This window comes from Achroia grisella, unplaced genomic scaffold, assembly GCF_030625045.1.
Source record: "Achroia grisella isolate CSIRO2021 unplaced genomic scaffold, CSIRO_AGI_Agris_v1 utg702, whole genome shotgun sequence".
Lineage (NCBI taxonomy): Eukaryota > Metazoa > Arthropoda > Insecta > Lepidoptera > Pyralidae > Achroia > Achroia grisella.
In genome coordinates this window covers 3,243,843-3,265,378 of record NW_026712999.1, presented here as the reverse complement: position 1 = coordinate 3,265,378, position 21,536 = coordinate 3,243,843, and the positions used below count along the sequence as shown (strand labels likewise).

Here is a 21,536-nt window from a genome sequence, read left to right as displayed (position 1 = left end):
CTTCTGATATAAGGAATAAATAAAAAGTAAAATTTCCGTAATAATTTTCTTATAACAATAATTAATATAATTATTGTTATATACTGTATATACAGGTTGTAATAATGAGTCGGTTTTGGGAGGAAGTATCAAAAACAGAAAAGTTACTCAAAATAATCCGTCATACTTTTAAATAGGTGTAGGGAAAGTACTATATTGTTTTAGCATTTTCAATTAGTTTTCATTAGTAACTTATTAAATAAATCTTAGTTCTTAAATTTAGAATAAAAAAAATTTTATAATTTACCTTACTGAACGGAAGGAAACTGCCTTGCGGTACATATAATCGACTTACCAATTCTCAATCTTCCTTAATATGAGAGATATCTTACTTTATATTAACACCAATATTTGTATTAATTTAATATAACGTATTACCTTTTCTAATTTACCATTCAGTTCTATCCAGGGCAGATAAACAATATCTGGTACTACCATTTCCAAAATGAAGACTTTCCTTTCACAAAAATTAGCTATCAATATTTAATGTACACTTTCACGGTATATCTACATGATGATTGATTGTTGAAGACAATTAGACCCTTATATTTTAACATATCAAATAATTTTAGTATTTCTAACACAAAAATAGACAACGGCTTCTAATTACACCTATAATATTACTCTAAATTTTGATATCTAATTTCATATTAGTTAATTTAGATACTAATTCGCCGAATGTCACATTTTTGTTAAAATACCCGAATTTATTGGAAATCTATATCTAAATTTGTACTATCACTTTTTTATATGAGTTAACTAGGTGTTACCCGCACCTGTGCTTGCGTACATTTTTTGATAATCTGTATATAACACGGGCATATTATAAATAATATATAAATTAATTGGCCGACCTTCTCAATGCGAAATGTTACATGTATTAAGACTTTCCAAGCTGATTAGATAATAATTACAACACAATTCACATGCACATAAGTGGTAGAAAGAATGTTGTAGGCAGTGTTAAAATGTATTGGAATAAAATGGATCATATTACGACAATTACCCAACAATTTCAAACATATTGCCTTCACATTGGATCAATGGATCATATAGCGACAATAAGACAATAATTACAAACATACAGCCTTTACATAATTTAGTTCTGTTATATTTGATCATTTATTAAGTGATATTCTATCCCGACCAATGGTGTCATATTTATACAGAGATAATCCTATAAGATATATATGGGACATAATTCTTTATTTAATCAGATTAAACGCAGTTAAAGCTGCAATTATTACTGCAACTGCAACTGTCACATGATATGTATATATATATAATCTCGAAACAATAAATTTCAATCTATTTAAATTTAGAAATATTTGCAAATGTTTGTTTTAAAATAAGTTGCATATTTAATGAACAATCTTAGCATGTTTTTATAAAATATCCATAATAAAAAAAAACCAAACAGGTTTTGCCATTATTTATATATTACTGTATATTCTTATTTATTAATTTACACATACAATTAGATACAAAAAGATTTTATTGTTCCGACACGTTTATCATTTTATATCTTATTTTGTTATGTCAAATTCGAAGAAAATATATGCTAAGATTGTTTATAAAAAACACATGAAAAGCAGTATATACAAATTTATTTACATAATACTGCATGCATTTGATATTATTTATTATTAAGATTCAAAGTATTGCAAAACACATGAAATGTTTTCAATCCCTTTGACTTACATACCTACACAAAATAATGTTTTTGACAATTTAATGTTAATAAATTTAGAAATTGTAATAAAAAATTATACCACTTTTATAACTAAGAATTCAGAAAATAATGGCTCTACTGCCCATAAATAATTTAAACTCATGATTACGATAAAATACGGCATTATATAAAATATTTTAATTGTAAAACAATTTATACACCAATATTCGTGTGTTTTGTTTTACAATTTTTTGTGGTAAAAAAATTCTATATAACAAAAATATATATAATAAACCTGAAAAACCTGCGACAACACAAAAAAATCTATAAAAATTCAAACCCGGTTCAAAGAATAAAAACATACATAATTTACTATCAATACGCAAATATATCAAATTATCAATGCTTCTAGAAATTCACTAAAATCTGTATTCACACAAACAATATACACTCAGACACAACATAATTACTTTTACTATAATAATTAACAGAACAAAAAAACTACTTTAAAAGTGTGTGTAAAAAAAATTAATACATCCTGATCTCTCTCATATTGTATCAAAATTTAAAAACACTAAAATTCCTTTGTTTCATTTGACTGTCCAATAAATAAAAAAAAATCCAGTGGTTATAAGTTATACTCAATCATTAAATATTCATAACGAAATAATATAGTTTTGTATATTGACAGGTAACACAGACACTTATACTTTTACCATGAGTTTGATACTCATGGTAAAAGTATAAATGCCAATATCTAAATTTATCTCTAAAACATAAGGTTCAATTATATTTACATTTACATTCTTATAATTACAATCATTTTTGCATCAAGCATTGTGTAATTTTAAGAACCATAATGCAATAACTTTGTAGTTTAAACTATTAATCCAGAAGCTAATTCAGAATTTACCATGCTAATCGTGATAGAATCATGCAAGTTATAGTTATTTCAAACGGAAATAAATGATGCCGGCTCGCACGTTGAGTTTATAAACAATAATATTCATTGCGTTATTTAAAATACTATAAAATAAATATTATTTATGTACACAAATATAGCAATGCTTATTACTAAACTGCAGTTAAAGAAAAATTACATATTTAGGAAAATCGACTTTTATTGCTTTGATTTTAAAGTATAATTTCCCAAATTTGTAATTATTTAGTTGTTATATTAGCTAATTGACAATTCTGTACACTTATATTTCTCATTTGAAACAAATTGAAATCTAAAATTTTCCGATGATCCATTTAATAGTTGCAATTACATACCACATATCTTGAATTTGCGACTATAAAATATTTAAAATGTAATTTCATATGAAATATTGATTTTAATTTATTACAATTTTAATAATTATTAGATGGCCTTACATAATAAGGCAGGTGACTCGGGGCTTATGTAATGTTGTTAGTAACAAGTCTCAAATTGTAACAGATTGTGCGATTTTCTATGAGTCTTATAAAAGTTGTAAAAGCAGTACGGTTTGCAATTACAACTGTGAAATGGTCTGTATATAGTTACAGACTTGTAGATTTTTATCTGTTTCATATGACAATTGTTAATAACATTTTTACATAATTAAGTCAACGGTAAGTATAATTTAGAAGTTAAGGGACCGGGGCTTCAATGCTGTCTTCCTTAAATACTGATGTGCTAATTTAGTCAGCTCCAGTTGGTCTTGGGTCTTGCCACATGCGAAGGTCTCCCATTTATCATCGTCCTATAAGATATATTTTAATAAGTTTTATATTTTAATATATTTATAGCAAGATTAGGGACATAAACATTTCGGAATTATAAACACATAAGTTAGGCTCAAAAAAATATGACTATTCAGGAGGGCTGGGAAAACTGCACCCAGTGGAAAGATTTGAGTACGGTTTTAAAAGTTATAAATCAGTTACGCTGTTTTTGAGATTAGCGCTCACAAATGAGCAGACAAACAGATTAAATTTGTAACAATCAATCGTGTTCTATTAGGTTAAGATAGTCTCTCAGACAGTTCTCATTTACCTCCCATGCACAGACAGTAATCAGTTATATTTTTATTCTAATAATTTAATGAATGTGTCAAATTTATGATATAATATTTTATTTATGTTTACTTTGTTAGTAGAGGACAGTTTTGAACTAAGGTGCTATGGTCATGGTTGTTTTTTTTTTTTGTATTAATTTACTAATAAAGGCTATAACAGAATAGCAGGCAATGTAACAGAATGACTCACTGTCCCCTCCGAGTTATAGACTGTTTTGTCTCGATTATTCCTTATAAATTTTATTACAAGCAGCAATTGTAATAGTTTATTATTTGCGTCAAATAAAGATGATGATTATTATTATTACATATTCTGTGACTCCATATTTGTTATTAAAGAAACTGAGATACAAACCGACATAAGTACAGCGATAAAGGAAGTTTTGTCCTCCTGTTCCTTGGGCTCTTGGTCGAACTTGATAGATCTTACGGCGGATTTCTTTACAAGTATCGGCTCACTCGACATACGCCGAATCTAAAATGGATATTATAGGTGCAAATATTGTATTACGATTATATTCTATTCTACCTAAGGCCATATTTTTTTTAAATTTCGATATCTAAATTACAATGGCAAGGCATGAGGCAAGGCAAATGCTTCGACAGCACGCGTAATACGAACATCTGCTTGATTGTAATTCTAACTATATAGAATGGCTAAAATCAATTCAAAGCTTGAAGGTTTTTTATCATGATTATTGTAAATATACCAAAAAACTTAATATATCAGTATTCTACTGTTTTTATGTCACGTCCATGGTGTGTGTGGAATTGGGGAATATTCGGAGTGATATGAACTAGATTTTCATTGTTCAATCAACAGTGTATGTGTCACAGGGTAGACGAGCAATACTGAATGTTAAAGCCTCTATCCTTACATATCACATCATCTATATCTTCAACTGAATAGTCGATGTAGGCAGGCGATCGTAAGGGTCTATATTAACTCCTTCTTGCAGTAAATAATACTTTTCTCAGTATATTGCATAAACACATATTTTGCAAATGTGTTTACTTTCAGCATTTTTTTTCAAGTAAACTACTTTATTGTTTTTAAAAGTTTTAATATTAAAGAGTTTTATGTAAAGTTCACTCTAGTTTTACTTCGGTAAGCCCACTTGATACGGTGTTTATATTATACGAAATATAAATGACATTCCCATCTTTACAAGATACTTTCTGTATCTAATAATCTGAGAAGTTTGTAGTATATATATTTGGAAGTATGAAATAGGATTTAACCGATTGATGATTTATTAGTATCTAGAGTGATATTTATGCATATTCTCGACATAATAGATTTTAGAATCAGTTCAGAAAAGTCAGACAATACTTGTTACATACAAACCGATTCAGTCTTTAAAATATACTACAAATAATACTATGAAAATCAATTCACTCAAACTCAATTACTATTTTCAAAACATATAATCATGCAAAATAGTTAGAGATTTAGGGTAGAGTTTTAAGTACAAGATAACCCAAATTACTGTATTGATATTTTGATTATGTTAAAAACGATTGACAAGTACATAAATGACTCGTGCATAGGTTAATAAGAAATAACAAAAAATAATGTATAAAATACGTTTATTGAAATAAAAAATGACATTGGATATCATTTGGACTTTGTGGATTGGATTACAAACAATATTGACAGTGACATTAGACTACTATAAAAAAATAGCAATAAAAAACACAATTTGTAATACAAAATGTTGCTATAATACAAAGAAAAAAAAACTATCACTACAGAATAAATTAAAACATTTTTAACATAAATAGTAACAAAAAACAATCGATTCAACAAGATAATAATAAATAAGCTTCATAAAATTAAAAATATATATACGTAGATTCAACACTGGTCTGTCAATATTGTGGACTGGAAATTGGTGAGGATCGGATCGAATAATAGGTAGGGAACACCAGGTTTTGGAATAATGTCATTTGCTTATTTCAAATAAAGTATCCTTAAGTATAGCTGCCGTTAATATAAAAAAAATGCTATAAATTTAACAAATAAAACGTGAAATAAATATGATTCATACACAACCAATGTGACAGCATAAAGAAAAATTTAGAGAAATTTTATCGGACATTATAAATTGTTAATATTTTAAACGCAAATTACAAAGCAAAAACTACCATTATTAGACATTTCAAAGAAATGAATACAGGGATAGGATGGGTGACCTAACTTAGGGATTTGTTAGTACCTAACATTGTTTTTCTCTGTTTCGAAATTACGAACCATTCTGCCTAATCTTCTTTTTAAATACTGCAAAGTCCTAAATGCCGTTTTGAGGCGATTTTTTTGTTACTACGCCAAAAATATTTTTAAATCTAACACCTAAGAAATTAATACTTGCAATTCTTAAAAAATCAAAGCTTGTACTTTAATTCTAGTAACTCTAAAACAATTTGGTGCATGGTAAACTTGAGGTATACTTTTTATATTAAAAACTAACTCTAAATTATTTTTAAACCTAACACTTTTACCAATATATTAATTAATTCACAACGATATTCATTTGATGAAATTTTCATCTTTGGTTACTTAAGTTCTAATCTCGTTATACGTTAAAATTAGTTTGGTGCACTTATTTATTAAAAAACATACCATTACAGCGACATGTTATGTATTATACAACGCTATAGTTACTCGAAAACCGATATTTAATACAATAAAACAAAGATATTTTTTATTAGAAATATACAATTAATTTTAAAACAAGCATAAATTCTTATAAAACAATCAATTTATATTTGTCGATGGTCCATGATGATGGACAACAATTGGTTGTCGGTTTATGAGGTGTCATAACAATAGTCCATATATCTCTATATGTACTTCACATTTAAGTAATTTATTCACTTTTAACAGAAAATCTACTTCAGTCTATTTCGTAATTATTTAAATTTGGTTCTGTACCTTGAACAATGCTATTAAAATTTAAATATTCGTTTCTTTTTAACTTTCGAGTTCGTAAACACGATTTAATGTCTGTTGTTACCAATTAATTATATATATATATAAATATATATATCTTGTATATAAATACAGAACATAATTAATATGGTAGTAATTAGTTATATTCATTTTTTTGTATTGGACGTTAATCTGTTTAGCTATGCTGTCAAATTTATTGTAATATTGGATATTTGATCTTGAAAGTCAACGAAAACCAAAAACTAACGTGATTTATAAAGTCAAGAAATAAAAATGGATTTATATATGGGATTACACAATTTATTACATTTTGTTTTATTTTAAACTGTTCACCAATACTTAAAATAACATGAATACTAAGCTTATCGATTCCCTTATGTCCAAACCCAGTATTGCCGTTTCAAAAACTTTGGTAGAAATATTAGATTTTACAAATATTACTAACATTAATATTTTGCAATTACTTTATATTGTATTGGTCTTGCGGCCTTTGAATATAAAACTGCCATATATATAGTTTTTCTATATACATATGATTGAATTATTACCAACCAAGTCATACAAAATATTTTATTATTTTTACTTTCAGTAGACCATTATACAAGTCAGTTTAATGTTTAATACTTTTAAATATTAGTAATTTTATTCAATAAGCGTATCGCTGATAAATGACTATGATACAATGACTTCGTATTACCACAATGATAAATGAGACAATATAATCATTCATAATTACTATTAAAAGCGTAATAATCATTTGAAAAGAAATCCCCAGTCTGATTTGAATCTTTATTCTCCGTTTGCCACCACTGATTCTCTTTATCCGCATATTCATTCGGCCGAACGTTATTTGTTAATATTTTATTAGTTAATATTGCGTCTATACGCGATGTAGAAGGCTTTTGACTCGTCACTTTATATATATGGTCGGCTAACGCGTTAGCTAATACTTCTTTAGGCGCTATCAGATTCGAATCGCAAGAAATATCGTTAGCACTTGTTATAGTTCTCAATCTATCCGCGTTTAGTCTAGCAAAACTTCTAGGCGATTCTACATTCGTTATGTTTTTAAATACACTAGAATTTTGCAGTTCATTGTCGTATACCTCTTGGTAGATTAATTCGTTAGGATAGGTGTTAGGTGAAGGATTAGTACGGAGTAAGGACCTGTGTTGTACCTTTGTTTTTTCGCTGATGACAGCTTCTATGTCAATATCTTCGTATTTGCTCGTATCGGGTGTGTTGTCAGTGCTTATCAGACTGTGAAGACTCGTGGATTCTTCTAAAATAGAATTCTTGACTATCGACGGCGGAGAGAACATTACAGAGCTGTCGCCCGCTAAAGTTTTGCTCTGTAACAAGAGAAATAACTTTGTAAATATATTTACGCCATGTATCCGAAATTTGATTATTCTTTATTGCACAATAAAAAGTGTACAGAAGGCGAGCTTAACGCCATATGGTATTCTCTACCAGCTAACTTTTAGGTAAAAATAGAAAATATTGTAGGGCCAGTGTGGAAGTGACATTAATACTATATTATATAAATAAATATATAATACAAACACATAAATTACACAGAATAAATAAATATTGTAACGTTTAATTAAATTTCATTCAGTAGTTTTTGCGTGAAAGAATAACAAACCATCCCATTCATACTCACAAACTTCCGCGAATATAATTTATTTATTAATTGTATGTAATCAATAATTATAGACAAAATATTTTAACAGCAATCCCTGCACTAAACTCAAGGCTTGTGTCACAGGAATCAGTAATGATTAAATAAGAAACTTTAACTTAAAACAGGCTATTTCAATTAATATTGATTAATTTTGTACCTAGTTGAACTGGAACCTGTTTTAAGTTGAAGTAGGAAGTAATTTACAAAGAATAATATTAATAAGATTTAATATACTGACCGGTGTCTCATTAATGAAGGAGACATCAGGCACGAGTGCGTGTACGTGTGAGTGCGGCGTGCTAGTAGCGGCGGTCCCCCACGCGGGCGCTAGTGCTTTGCGAGCTCGCTTGTGTCCTCCGCCGGTACCAGAACCTGGTACGTTCTCTTTGCCCGCCTGAGAACCTTCAGAACACCGTCGCTTGCCGCTGCCTATACCGGAATCGTTTACCTGTTGATACATAAACGACATTGTTATTTTCTATCACATTGAATAAAATTAAACTTTAATCGTACACAACACTACCCAGTGTTGTCTTTAACATTGAATAAGTTCAAATAGAGGTAAACTGTAAAAAGTCATCTACATGGATAAGTATTTTAGCTGCCATCTAATTGCTTTGTAAGGTGTATTTTGATTGTGTGATTGCAATGACATTACAAAGAGGCATCTATCAGGTGAATACCTGTCTGATAGATACATAAACAACATTATCCACTATTTTCTACATTGTAGAAAGTTCACTAGAAGTATACTATAAGAAATCATATGCGTATTTCAGCCCCCATTAACTTGCTTTGTAACATACAAACCAAGATGATGGGGGGGTGTTTCGGTTGTGGGACTGTAGACAGTGAAAGTAAATTACAGGATAAGATGCATGATGCATCTTACTCCTCTGGAATGGGAACGCATGAGTCATATTTCATCACGGTTGTCAAATAATAATGATAAGTGAAACTGCTTTGTTTTGTCCACACCTTAAATTTAAACTGACAATAGCGGCATGTATATTAATAATATTTATGGGCCCATATGTTTGTATCAACCTGAAGAGGTTGATACAAACATATGGATAATATTATCAATTTATTAGCGAAGGCTAATAAATTGATAATATTATCCAGTCTCAAGTAAATATTTGTTTATTACATTTATGGTGCTGTTCATATTTATAGTATACCATCATTTATTTAAATTGCATAAAAGATAATTTATAATAATTCTCTCATTCTCATTTAATCTAAATCAATCTTAAACTTATGTTTACTTCAATTTAACATAATCTTAAACAATTAAATACTATTTACCTGAACATTACCAGCATCTTGATCAGCAGTGGATGATAACAGTGAATCGCTCAAATGCACAGTGCTATCAGAATTCTCTTCCCTCTTGATCATCTCAGTGATATCTTCCACTAAGCGGCCAGGGCTTGATGGTTCATACTTCAAACCAGATTTCTTGCCAATTTCTGCCATTGCCAATTTGAACGGAGTTGGCGTCCTATAATAATAATAATTAAAATTTAAAATTTATTGAAGAGAAACATACATAATAATTATTATATATTAATAATAATATTGTAGATATTTGTGGTATATACACTGCTTCACTTGATGATAGTTTGCATCTATGAGTATGTCTGTTTATATTGGTATTATTCCAAAATCAGAACTGACTACAAATTCAACTCGTATTCTTTTCAAATATTGTTTACAATAATACACATTAATATTATTATTTACACATAGTGTATAATAAACTTACTTGGGAGTGTTATTCCTCAGATGCGAGTTAACAGGCGTTAAATTGGCAGGAGTTGGTGTATGTAAAAGCGGACTAGTCATCTGACTCCATTCCTGAAAATTATGAACACATTTTTATTTATAATTTCCTTATGTAGATACTTATTTCATGGTCATCAAAGTAGAATATAAGAGACACTTTATGATCAAAGACAACTGTCGAATGTTTCTATACTAAGTCTAGTTAAGAACCTTCCATCAATGGGCGCTTTTATAATTTAATGCGTGACATTATATATGGGTTTGAATTAAACAACGGTCGGAATTTGATCACAAGTAGCGAAGGTCGGAACGGTACTGGAAGCGGTGGTCAGGTTTCTACACTGAATATTTGTAGTCTCACACAAACAATGAATCTACATTATTCTGTTTAATTTCGTGACCCACATGGTAGAAGAATTAAACAAAATAATGAATAAGGAAACGAATTTCCGCAAAATAACACCTAATTCGATAAAATATGTTCTTGTTAAATGTTATTTTCTCAGACCTCTTTAAAAAACATTATGTACCACTATTGATATCGTTTAAAATAATGTTAAAAATAGATTAATTACCTTAGCATGTCTTAAAGGTGTAGAATCAAACTCTTGGAACGTGAGCGGCGCCGGTGAGTTGAGGAATTGAGACGGACTAAATGGAAGAGCCTTTATCGGTGTAATGCCACTGTCTCTAGATTCCAACCTATTTAACGTGTCTTGCCATGACTGAAATTAAAATATTTATGTATTAAAACAAAGTTTAAAGGATCCTGAGAAGATAAAAACCATCACTTCTAAGAATATCTTTCAAATCTAGGTAGCGAATTTAGAAAAAAGAAGGGCACAATAGATTTATGCAGGTCGAAGTACTACAGGTTTTAACAACTTAGAATAACCCAAAAACCTCAATAAAAAAAATACAAATTTTCTATAAACAAGTAAATAATAAAAGATCGATACAATACATTAACTCACATTAGGGTTGGGCGTGCTTTGTGTTTTCTTTGCTTTCCGTCGTAGTATAGGTGGAGGGCTGTTCGTTTCCAACGTCTTCTTCTTAGGCGATGTGTATACCGAGGGAACAAGTATCTCTTTACTCGTTTCCGGTTGTACTGCATATGTTACTGAAATAGTACCAGAAATTATATTAAATTAATATACTGATGTATTGTTAAAATATGTTTCGATGGTCTTCCGGTTCAACACACCGCTTTACTTCCAATGGTCGCGGGTTCGATTTCTCTCATGTTCCAACAATTTGTATTCATGATTATGATTGTTTGTATCGGTTTTCTGTGTAGGTATTGCGTAAGTATTTACAAGAAAAAATGTATTTCATATATCTATCAGTTGTCTAGTACCTATAACACAAGCGTTGATGCGCTTGGGACTAAATGTGAATTGTCCTGGATTATTGTTATATTCAAGTAAAAATTGTGTAATAGAGAAAACTTAAATTTTTTCTACACTATACTGGGGTCCCGTGTATTGAGATGCCGCTCAATTATGTTAAATAATTCAATATATACTTTTGTACTTCGGAATTAAATTACAAGGTACGGAATAGTATCACTGAAGTCACAAATTTATTCTGTAGTGATGTTCATCTATACAGGCAAAATTAATTCCATTTACATAAAATAATAAAAAAAATTACCAGCGTCTTGGTTGGCGGTAACGTTATCCGACGTCTGTGCGAAGTAGTGCTTCAGAGGTGAATTTGATGGCAACGATTCTATATTCACGAATCTGTAATATGAAATATAATTATAAATATAACCTATCATCGACAGAGAGAACCGAGGGACAAAAGATGAGTATTAAAATGGGTGATTTATGAATCTGAATTTTGTATAGAATTACTTGATTAGGTATGCATGGATCTTCATCATAGCATTGAAGATGCATCCATACTAGGCCTTGATCTGGTCTAGTGACTTACTACCCCCACTTGGTCCAGATGAAACAGATATGTTGATTAAATTTTTAAGGAAAGTAAGGCTTCTGTAAAAATGGCTAAGACTTGCTCTCTATCACGTTATATTCAAATATACACACTTTGTAAAACTTTGTGACTTTGTAAAAGTCAACGGTATTTCAATGTCACCTATTTCAATAATCAAGCAGCGTGCTTTGTAAGATATATTATGGCTAAATGCTAAAATAAGACAGTGAAAGAGGCATAACATATTAGTCCTCCAGAATGGGAACATATTAGTGGTATCACAGTAATCACATCATAACGTGAGCATGTAGACTATTGCATTCACCTCAAGTCTACAGTTGATAATCTCTCTACACTGTCTAATAAAGCAATCATAAAGGTTACTTACTTAAAAGGCGATTCAACAATCTCCATATCTGCAGGCACTAGTTCCCTCTCCGGTGTTTTAGGTTTCTGCTGTTGCAAATTGTTAAGTTGGTCCTTCAATAACTGTCTAAAGTGTAACATCTGTTTGGACGGCTGACTGGTTGTGGACGAGTTGCTCTGTGTCGATTCATTGAGGGGATCCGGCCATTGCTGCTAAAGAAGAGGTTGAACACATTGTAGTACAACAATATAATAAAACAAATGACTAATATATTTATAAACATCAGTAAAAAATAAATAATATTTTTGTCAAAACACTTGGAAAATAATAATTGTTTTGATTGTATATTTTGTATGCTAATAATATATTTCTGTTATAATATTTACCAAATATTCTATGGTAAAATTAGTTCCATTTCTGTCATTTGTTATATAACTATTCCGATTTTATACGAAATTTGTGGTGTATATTTGGTAATCTGAGAATAGCTTGTAGGCTATTTTTATACACCTTGGTGATAAAGGTGGCCCTAAATTTATAAGGAAAACCAATGTTTGCTGCGTCAGCTGTTTCCAACAAAAATGCTTCGAGACTTTGGTATGTGAGTGTTAACAACTTAATATTATAAAATGTAATCATATTACTAAGTGATATATATATAGTTGTAAAGTTACTAACAAGTAATAAATTTTTCGAATAGTTAGTGAAAGTCGAAGTAATGACAAAATGAAAAAAAAATTAATACAGACACCAAAAGAATACTATTAACATTATTTAAAACATTAGTTGTTATATAGTTTATAAAAGAGAATAAGATGTGGAACAATGAAAGCAACTAAATGCACAAGCCCTTGGTACCCACAAAGATGTTGTTTATGGAATGGAAGTTATGTTACAAAATGAATGAGAAATAAACACAAAATGTGGCATTGATATCAGTTGAATATTATCATGGCACGAAAATATATTGCCAAAAATGCATTTTCATGATAACAAAATTGGTAAGTAACTGCATAACAAATTTTGAACTGTTCATACTAAATTGATCACGTGACCTGAAACGTTTTCTAAATCCCTTTCAAATTCCCTTTGCTTATTTATTAAGGTGGTTCAGCTTAGAAGTCTTTAATCCTGTATACATTGTATTAAGGAGCAAATACCAGAGGTGGATAACCTGCAGGACTTCAGGGTTAGTAGAGGGTCCAGTATATATGATGCAGTTCCAGTATCTACTTAAAAGTCAATATAAAAACAACTGATATCAATATCCAGACAATTAATGAAATGAAAAAGACAAATGAATGACAAGTAAAATATTATATGATATTTTGATAGGACATTACTTTATCTACTCCTTTTTAACTTTGGACTCTTACAGTTCCACAGCCTTTATACTTATAGAGGTGTTGGCACTGTAAGGGTTGATGAATAAGTAATAGCTTTTTTTATTCTAACATTTGTATATAAACATACAACTTAAGACATATCACATAAGTAACGATATATACCTATATATATCTCAATATATTTAGTCTGTTGTAAATAAATTACTTGTCGAGCATAATATTTTTAAGAAAAATGGATTTTCAACAGAATTATAAATTACTTAAATGTAGTATATTCAAATGAATAATAAAACTAACGCAACTTACAGTATATATAAAAATAATAAAAAAATAAACATCCATTTTTCTGAAACATACATGTTCTGTCACTTTGTCTAATAGTACAATAAAAATCATATTAAACCGTTATTTATTCTAATAAACTTATAACAAATTAAAACACATGAAAATTTAAAATTAATATGTGTTCCAATTATTATTAATAATTTCAAATTGATAGCAAAAATAAGAACCATAGACAAAATGACAATTAGAAAAACAAAAATAAAACATAAAAAGCATAAAGCAAACCACTAACATCGTTATACACCGTTTGCACTTTTGGTTCGGGCGCACTAACACTTTCACTATATACACTAAAACTATCGTATGTGGGTACTCGTGGCTTTACCCTCGGCTGCCTCCGTCGCAAACTCTCGAAACTGTCTAACAGGTCCGGCTCGTATTTCCGTCGCATTGTTGAGTTCCAGTGGTTTTTTATTGCATTATCCGTCCTGAGAAATTAGAAAATATACATCAAACATAATAATAATAACCCTGGAATCCACAGAGCACAATCTTAGAAAACACATGCACACACATATTCTAGATTAAATCATAGTATCTTTTTATCTATACCCACGCATCGCCATTTAACATGTTTAAAATAAAACTTAAAATTGAAAAATGAGATCAAAATAGCTAAATGAATCATTATTAAAATACATTATTCTAAATTTGTATTGTTTGTTACTTTTTTACGACTTAAATAAACCTGATTAAATTTGGCGATATTTGGAATAGGGCATAGCCTACATTTTATATCAGTCAAATATATCTAAAATTATTTCTACTACAGCAGTACGTCAGCATCTCATCATTCCGATGAACCAAGTTTTTAAATGGCGACATCTGTACTCTATCTTATTTATTATTCAACGATCGGATTTCTCACCTGCCAGGCAATAGCTTCGCTATCTTAGCCCACTGGTTACCAAGCTGCTTATGAGCTTGGTATATAACTCGATCTTCGTGTTCTGTCCAAGCTGTTTTCTTTATTGAGGGATTGAGATGATTGTGCCAGCGCTCTCTGAAAATTTAATGGGAAAATGCTTAACATAACATACCTCATTATAGCTTTTATTACTAGGATAGTAGCATATATTATTATGAGGAAGCATGTAAGAAATTGGGTGTTGTTAAAACTGTTTATGTCGCAAAAAAACTGCAGGCCACAAAAAAAGGGCTAAATGAGGGTGACCAATAATTTACCTTTAAAAAATACTTGTGTACATCTATTGTATTTAAAAAATATATTAATACAATTTTATTTTACATAATACATAAATTTTATTTTACATAATACATAAGATTAAACTTTAAATTATTAAAATCAATTATTTACAAAAACAACGTAATTTTTATGATTATTTTGCAGTTTGATAGTCTTGTAACGTGTTTGAAAAATCACTAAGCGATTTTCTTAGCAATGCTTTCGGCTGAATTTGAATTTAGCGTGTAGATTAAAAATAATTTTGTATATAGATTAATCTAGACTATTCCTATTCTATAGGAGTAACTCTACTTTTACTCCTATAGAATAGAAGTAGTCAATCAATTAATCTAATCAATTCTCATTAAATTAGTTTACTTTACCTGCATTGTTTCCCTATCCTGCCCTTGAGATGCCGTGCAATTAGCGTCCATTTTTTTGGTCCGAATTTGGCTACCAACTCTACGACTTTTTCGTCTTCCTGCAATAATAAACATTTTATATAGCAACACATTTTTTTTTTAATTTGTAAAAGCTGAATGCCTTAAAATGGCAATGAACAACGCAACCAGCGGCCCTAAACAATTCGATTTGCTTCGTGTAGATCGTGTTTAATATAACCCAACAAAAAATAATCCATTAGTAAAAATAATCACATGGTCGAACTTGACACCTAAATTTCGCGAAATTTTACAATCACGAAATTTCTTTCCCTTCAGATTTAATTGTATCCAAATTATAAGATATAGATAAGCGCATCATATACGTTCACCATGTAAAACCATTTTAACGATCTGTCTTGGGTTTTCAGTGGACCGAATGCAACAATATTATTTGTTGACGTAGCCTTAAAACTCAGAATTCGTGAAGTGATTAAGAAAATAGACCCCGCCATTTTGAAAGAATCCATATCTGTATCGATGTTCGTGGTGGACAGATATCATTTATTATTTGTCAAATTTGGCTTTTTTTAATACTTACAATAAAAAATTCTTGTGTTTTGAATTACAAAACAAAGTTCTTCTTGAAAACCTCTTTATATAGGCGTCTGGATTAATTTCCTTAGTTAGTATGACAAAAGTTTTTTTAATTAGTAACGTATCCCTTTATAAGTGTGGATACAGATGGATTCTTGTATGTTAGCTTTGGAATATTTAAAAAAAGGGAAGTGTTTCGAAGAATATTAATATAGGAGCCAGTTGTTGCCGCTTATCACAATAACAGGAAGGTCCCCCTTATCACTTTACTAATTTATTGCGTCATAGAAACCAAAGACAGTTCTGACCGAGGAATATTGTGTATACATTTTCATATTCAAAATATTCTTAACGTGACAATGCTATGAAAAATTACTTTATATTATTTTCTTACAGCAGCGTATCAAATCGCTACATCATACTAATACACAGCTCATTAATCTAATCTATACATATAATAAAACTGTAGAATTCGAGATAGTTAATAGATTCGAGAATGCCTGTACATAGAAAAAAACGCCTAAAACTGAATCACGGGGATGTTAGAAGTGAAATAGAACATAACAAGATTTTTTTATTTTTTTTATGTATCTCTATCTGTTTGCGGCATCACCTAGTTATTAATATAGTTAATAAGTCATTACCTCTCTCGACGTTTCATTTTAATTCGGTTATTTTTTTACAGTAATCTATTTTTACATATTAATGTATACATGTAAAAAAAATATCTTAATGATTGACTTATAAATATGTGACTGACGAGCTAATTGTGCGCTGTATAATTAAGTAGGTAAGGCCTAAGGATAGTAGTTAATAGTTCTATTTACCGCATAAGTGGGCTGGCATGAAAATAAATAGAAAACAGATGTCATTTATACAACAACGCTTTGTATATCATTTTTCCGTTACAATTAAGCCTATATTCGAATAGCGTGATCAGGTAGGTATAGAAATATTTAACGAATATTTATAATTGTCCATATTGTAATCTTACAACTACTTATATATGAAGCACGAAATATATTAAAATATAAAATGACGTTAATCACGCAATACAATTTAGTAAAAACTTTATAACAAATGTTACAGATAAAATTGCCAATAACATTTTTTCCGGCTTGTAACAGCATACAAACCTATAGTAAGCCTTGAGGATAAAATAATTACCATGGCATATAGACATAGCATCAAGATCATTCATTAACGTAATAATTCCAAAATATAACATTGAATAAAAATGAAATCGATCGCTGTCTACACAAAAAGAATAATGATAATTGAAACTATCAATGTAATGGAACCCAAAAAAAATTTTTGTATATTGATAATTTTTGTCTGTTTATCTGTGCAATTGTGGGCGCTAAACTCAGAAACGGCTTAACTTTTCAGGAAATTATCTTCACTTAATATTATTTTTTCTCATATTCCAATTGGTTTACAAACAAAAAAGTTATAGGAATACCAAGTCGCAGGGCTTAGTTTGTGTTGAATGAATAATAATATGGACCTGGAATGGACAATTCACACAGCGCCATCTAATCCCAAATTAAGCAGCGCTTTTGTTAGGGATACATACTTATACATAGAAAACACACACAGTAATACAAACAATCATACTTATATATACAAGTGTTAACCTGCGAGGAATCCGACCCGCAACCATTAGAAGTAAACGGATCGATCAAGATAAACGATTCCTATTTCAAACAGAAAGAACTTGAAAGTTTTGGATTATGTACGAACCATTTGAGAGTTTAAGTTGCATACAGTATAATTATTTGATCGACAGGCAATGCCAACAATAAGTATAAAATTGCTTAATTTCATTCCTCAATAAATTATACAAAAATATAAGAACTTATTACGTCATTATATTACTTGGCTCTCAAGTCGAGACCTTGAAGATTCTCGGAACACATCTCGAGATAGATTTCTGCTGTTGCTGTGACATACTCGTATCATTTACATTAAGCTTAGCTTATCATTTTTTTTACCTACGTAAGTAAGTTACATGACACTAGTTGTTTGTCATTGTTCTGTGTGAATAAGTTTACTTTATTGTGATTTTTTCTAATAAGAACATGGTGGCGAATTATATTATATATATTCGGTTAATAATAAAATATAATATTAACAATAGCCATAAAACAACAATTTAATAAAAAAATAAAACCGACAATAAAAATAAAGTACATGTGAAATTCAAATTTAGTTGTAATACGTACCGGGTGCACAGTATTGAACACAAATAAGTAGGGAACAATCATTTATATATTAAAATATAATCTATACCTCTTTTACTGCAAAAAACAAATGACAATAAACTTTTTAAATATATATTTTTTAAACAGCAAATACTTGATATTATATATATATTATATTATTAGTCTATAATAAAATATATATTATATATATATTTTATTATAGACAAGAAATAATTGAAAAGAAATATCAAAGTACAATGTATGTAAAAACGCAAGACCGTATTTTATTCAAATGCGAGTGTTAGGTGCAATAAATTGTGAGATAATTTTGTGCGCAATCGTCGTATATACAGCTGAAGATAACTATTTTTTTTTCTCTTGGACAATTCACACGACGCCTTCTATTTGTAAGCTAAGCAGAGCTTGTATTATTGATAGGTACTACACAACTGGTAGAAATACATATACTTATAAATACATAATATAATTACATGCATGTTTCCTGTTCGTTCCTCTTGTGATGAGTCTGCATTCCGAATAAGTGGTAATAAAAAAATGTGACTATTCATAAGTGCTTATATTAAGTTTATTTAAATCACAAAGATAATAAAATCAAATCAGTTATAAATCTATTTGTTTGCAGTGTGCAAGGAATCGTAGCCGGAACATCGGAAGTAAGGCGGTATGCTAAACTACCGAGGCAGTCAATTGCTATTATTAATACTAATACTCTGCAATCTTAATATTCCAAATCGCCGAGACTACTTAGTATCCATTAATACCTACAATGATATAATGTCAGCTGATCAGACAGTTGTATTTCATATTTTTTGTACCTCCCACGCCACGCGTCCACCGGCTCACCTTGCTGTATAACGAATTTTCGCACGATACAGATGATTCTCTCATTGCTTTTTTTTTCCTTAAGCTTTTTTAATACCATTGAGAAAGATAGAGGCCCTGCAAGGATATTTGAGACCCGAATCCTACTAATATTTATGAATGCGAAATTTTGTTGGGATGAATGTTTGGTATACAAAAACTACTGGACGGGTTATTTAAACAAATTTTATACATAGGTATATTCTAGACAAATGCATAGAATACTTTTAGCCCGCTGCAGTGAGTATATACTAAAATAATAAATCGAAACGATTTCATTTGGAGTTTAATTTTAGTTTGAGGTTGTTTGTAGTGGATAAAATAAACAAAATACTTGATAAATTTTAGAAACTTACAAAGTTTTACAACAGATCTTTAAATAAACTACATTATCAGAAAGTAATAAACGACATACGCCATATTTAAATAAGGTTTTACTTATTATGACTTAGATATTTCATTAACTCACGGCGTAATTTTCATAAAAAAAAATAAGGTAACTGACAAAACTAATTGTAGCATTCTTTTGTCGCTAGCTGATTGCATAAAACGACGGTTGATGTAAAGATGTTCTAAGGATAGTAAATGTTTGCAGACATTTGTCAAGATGAAGAGGAAACGACAACGCATTTCATTTAGTTGCTCAAGACTGCGCAAATAGTAAATCAACTAACAAGTGGAAATACAATTTGAAAGGACACTCAAGAAGAATTCAAGAATTCCATTCTATAAACTTAGAACTAATAATAAAATAATAATGGGGAACAGAGACCTTGTTACCATTTAAGAAACCTAACAGATCAATCTAAATGCGGTTCCCTCTGATCACCAATCAGACCAACCAATAGTGGTCAATTTACACAATGGACTAATGATAAATGACTTCAGACCATGCTCATCCCATTATCCTCCACAGGTGCCCCGCTAGCGGATGCCGTTACCGCAAGTGTGTAAAACATCCTTATTCTTCAACTGAAAATTTCCAGTTTCTTTTTAAACAAAATATCTCGAAATAATGAGATTAGCACATGGACTTTGCACAAAGACATCTCGCCCTTTTCTGCCAGCCGCAAATTAGCTTCTTTATCTGTGGCGGTTGGACTAGACTATGACAACGTAATTACAGAATCCAAAGCAAAATATCTTAGTTCACCGGGATGGTTACGCGTGAGGGGCACTATGAGCAATATATGATGATGAGGCGTTGATGATGATATGATGATGGCTTAAAAGGTGGACCGCCAACATGATTGCCATTCTAGATACAAAAAAAAGACAATAGTCAATAGATAAATTAAACCTATTATTAGACATTGACGTTTATATGTAAAGGGCGTATATGTATTTTTATTCGTCACTCATACATAGCAATGATTACTATGTTACAAATGTAGAGTATAATCAATTATTTTGATCCAATTAATGAAATTTTATTTTAATTGGATACGCAATTTGGTAATGGATTGTACGTCATAAAAACTTTATGGTTTCCGTATAATAATAATTGTTCGTGTTTTTAAACCAATGTTCACTATAAAGAGTAATCATATACCACATATTACTATTATGTAAAAAAATATCTCTTCTTTTACCTTCTGATAAAAATAAAATTACATATTTGTGATATAAAACATAATCAACTTAAAATCATTGTTTATTTTTTCATTTTTACGTTATGTAGACTTATATGTACATATTACTTATACGGGTGATAATATGTCATCATAATACATAAGTTTATTTAGCAGTAGTTTTAAGCTAATTCAAGCTAATAATACTATTCATATATAATTACTACTTGCCTAGTCATTAAAAATAATAACAAACGAATATTAAAATATAATTTTAAAATAATTAACATGTGGTCTGAGACATTCATCCATCAAACAAACACGTGGAACGAAAAACATATTTGACCCAGTCAAGGCCACTAAGGATATAGTTACAAACAACTAATATATGAATACACTAAATTTAGCAATAAACATTACGTCAATTAAATTGCTATTAAAAAAACTTGAAATATTGGAAAGTGAAAGACATGACCGTAAGTACACCAACATAAACGACGAATTTTATAGTTCCCTAGAGCTAGCTTTGAGGG

General features: G+C 29.8%; 1 protein-coding gene across 7 annotated transcripts in view; it reads right to left on the bottom strand.

The window, feature by feature from the left end:
- Positions 1-965: 965 nt before the first annotated feature.
- Positions 966-21,536, bottom strand: part of LOC131850097 (myb protein) — a 53,638-nt gene continuing 33,067 nt past the window's right edge. For 3 of the 7 annotated variants that reach the window (XM_059200256.1, XM_059200259.1, XM_059200262.1), the window contains 11 exons: positions 15,753-15,850; positions 15,052-15,186; positions 14,416-14,611; positions 12,514-12,704; positions 11,838-11,929; positions 11,156-11,304; positions 10,757-10,906; positions 10,162-10,253; positions 9,702-9,897; positions 8,632-8,841; positions 6,795-8,058 (listed from right to left, as the gene is read on the bottom strand). In XM_059200256.1, the coding sequence (XP_059056239.1) occupies positions 7,429-8,058; positions 8,632-8,841; positions 9,702-9,897; positions 10,162-10,253; positions 10,757-10,906; positions 11,156-11,304; positions 11,838-11,929; positions 12,514-12,704; positions 14,416-14,611; positions 15,052-15,186; positions 15,753-15,850 (2,139 nt within the window). In that variant the 3' untranslated portion in view covers positions 6,795-7,428. Of the gene's footprint in view, positions 3,439-4,108; positions 4,229-6,794; positions 8,059-8,631; positions 8,842-9,701; positions 9,898-10,161; positions 10,254-10,756; positions 10,907-11,155; positions 11,305-11,837; positions 11,930-12,513; positions 12,705-14,415; positions 14,612-15,051; positions 15,187-15,752; positions 15,851-21,536 lie in introns of those variants that run through there. The other 4 variants (XM_059200263.1, XM_059200257.1, XM_059200260.1 and 1 more) reach the window with 4 other exon arrangements.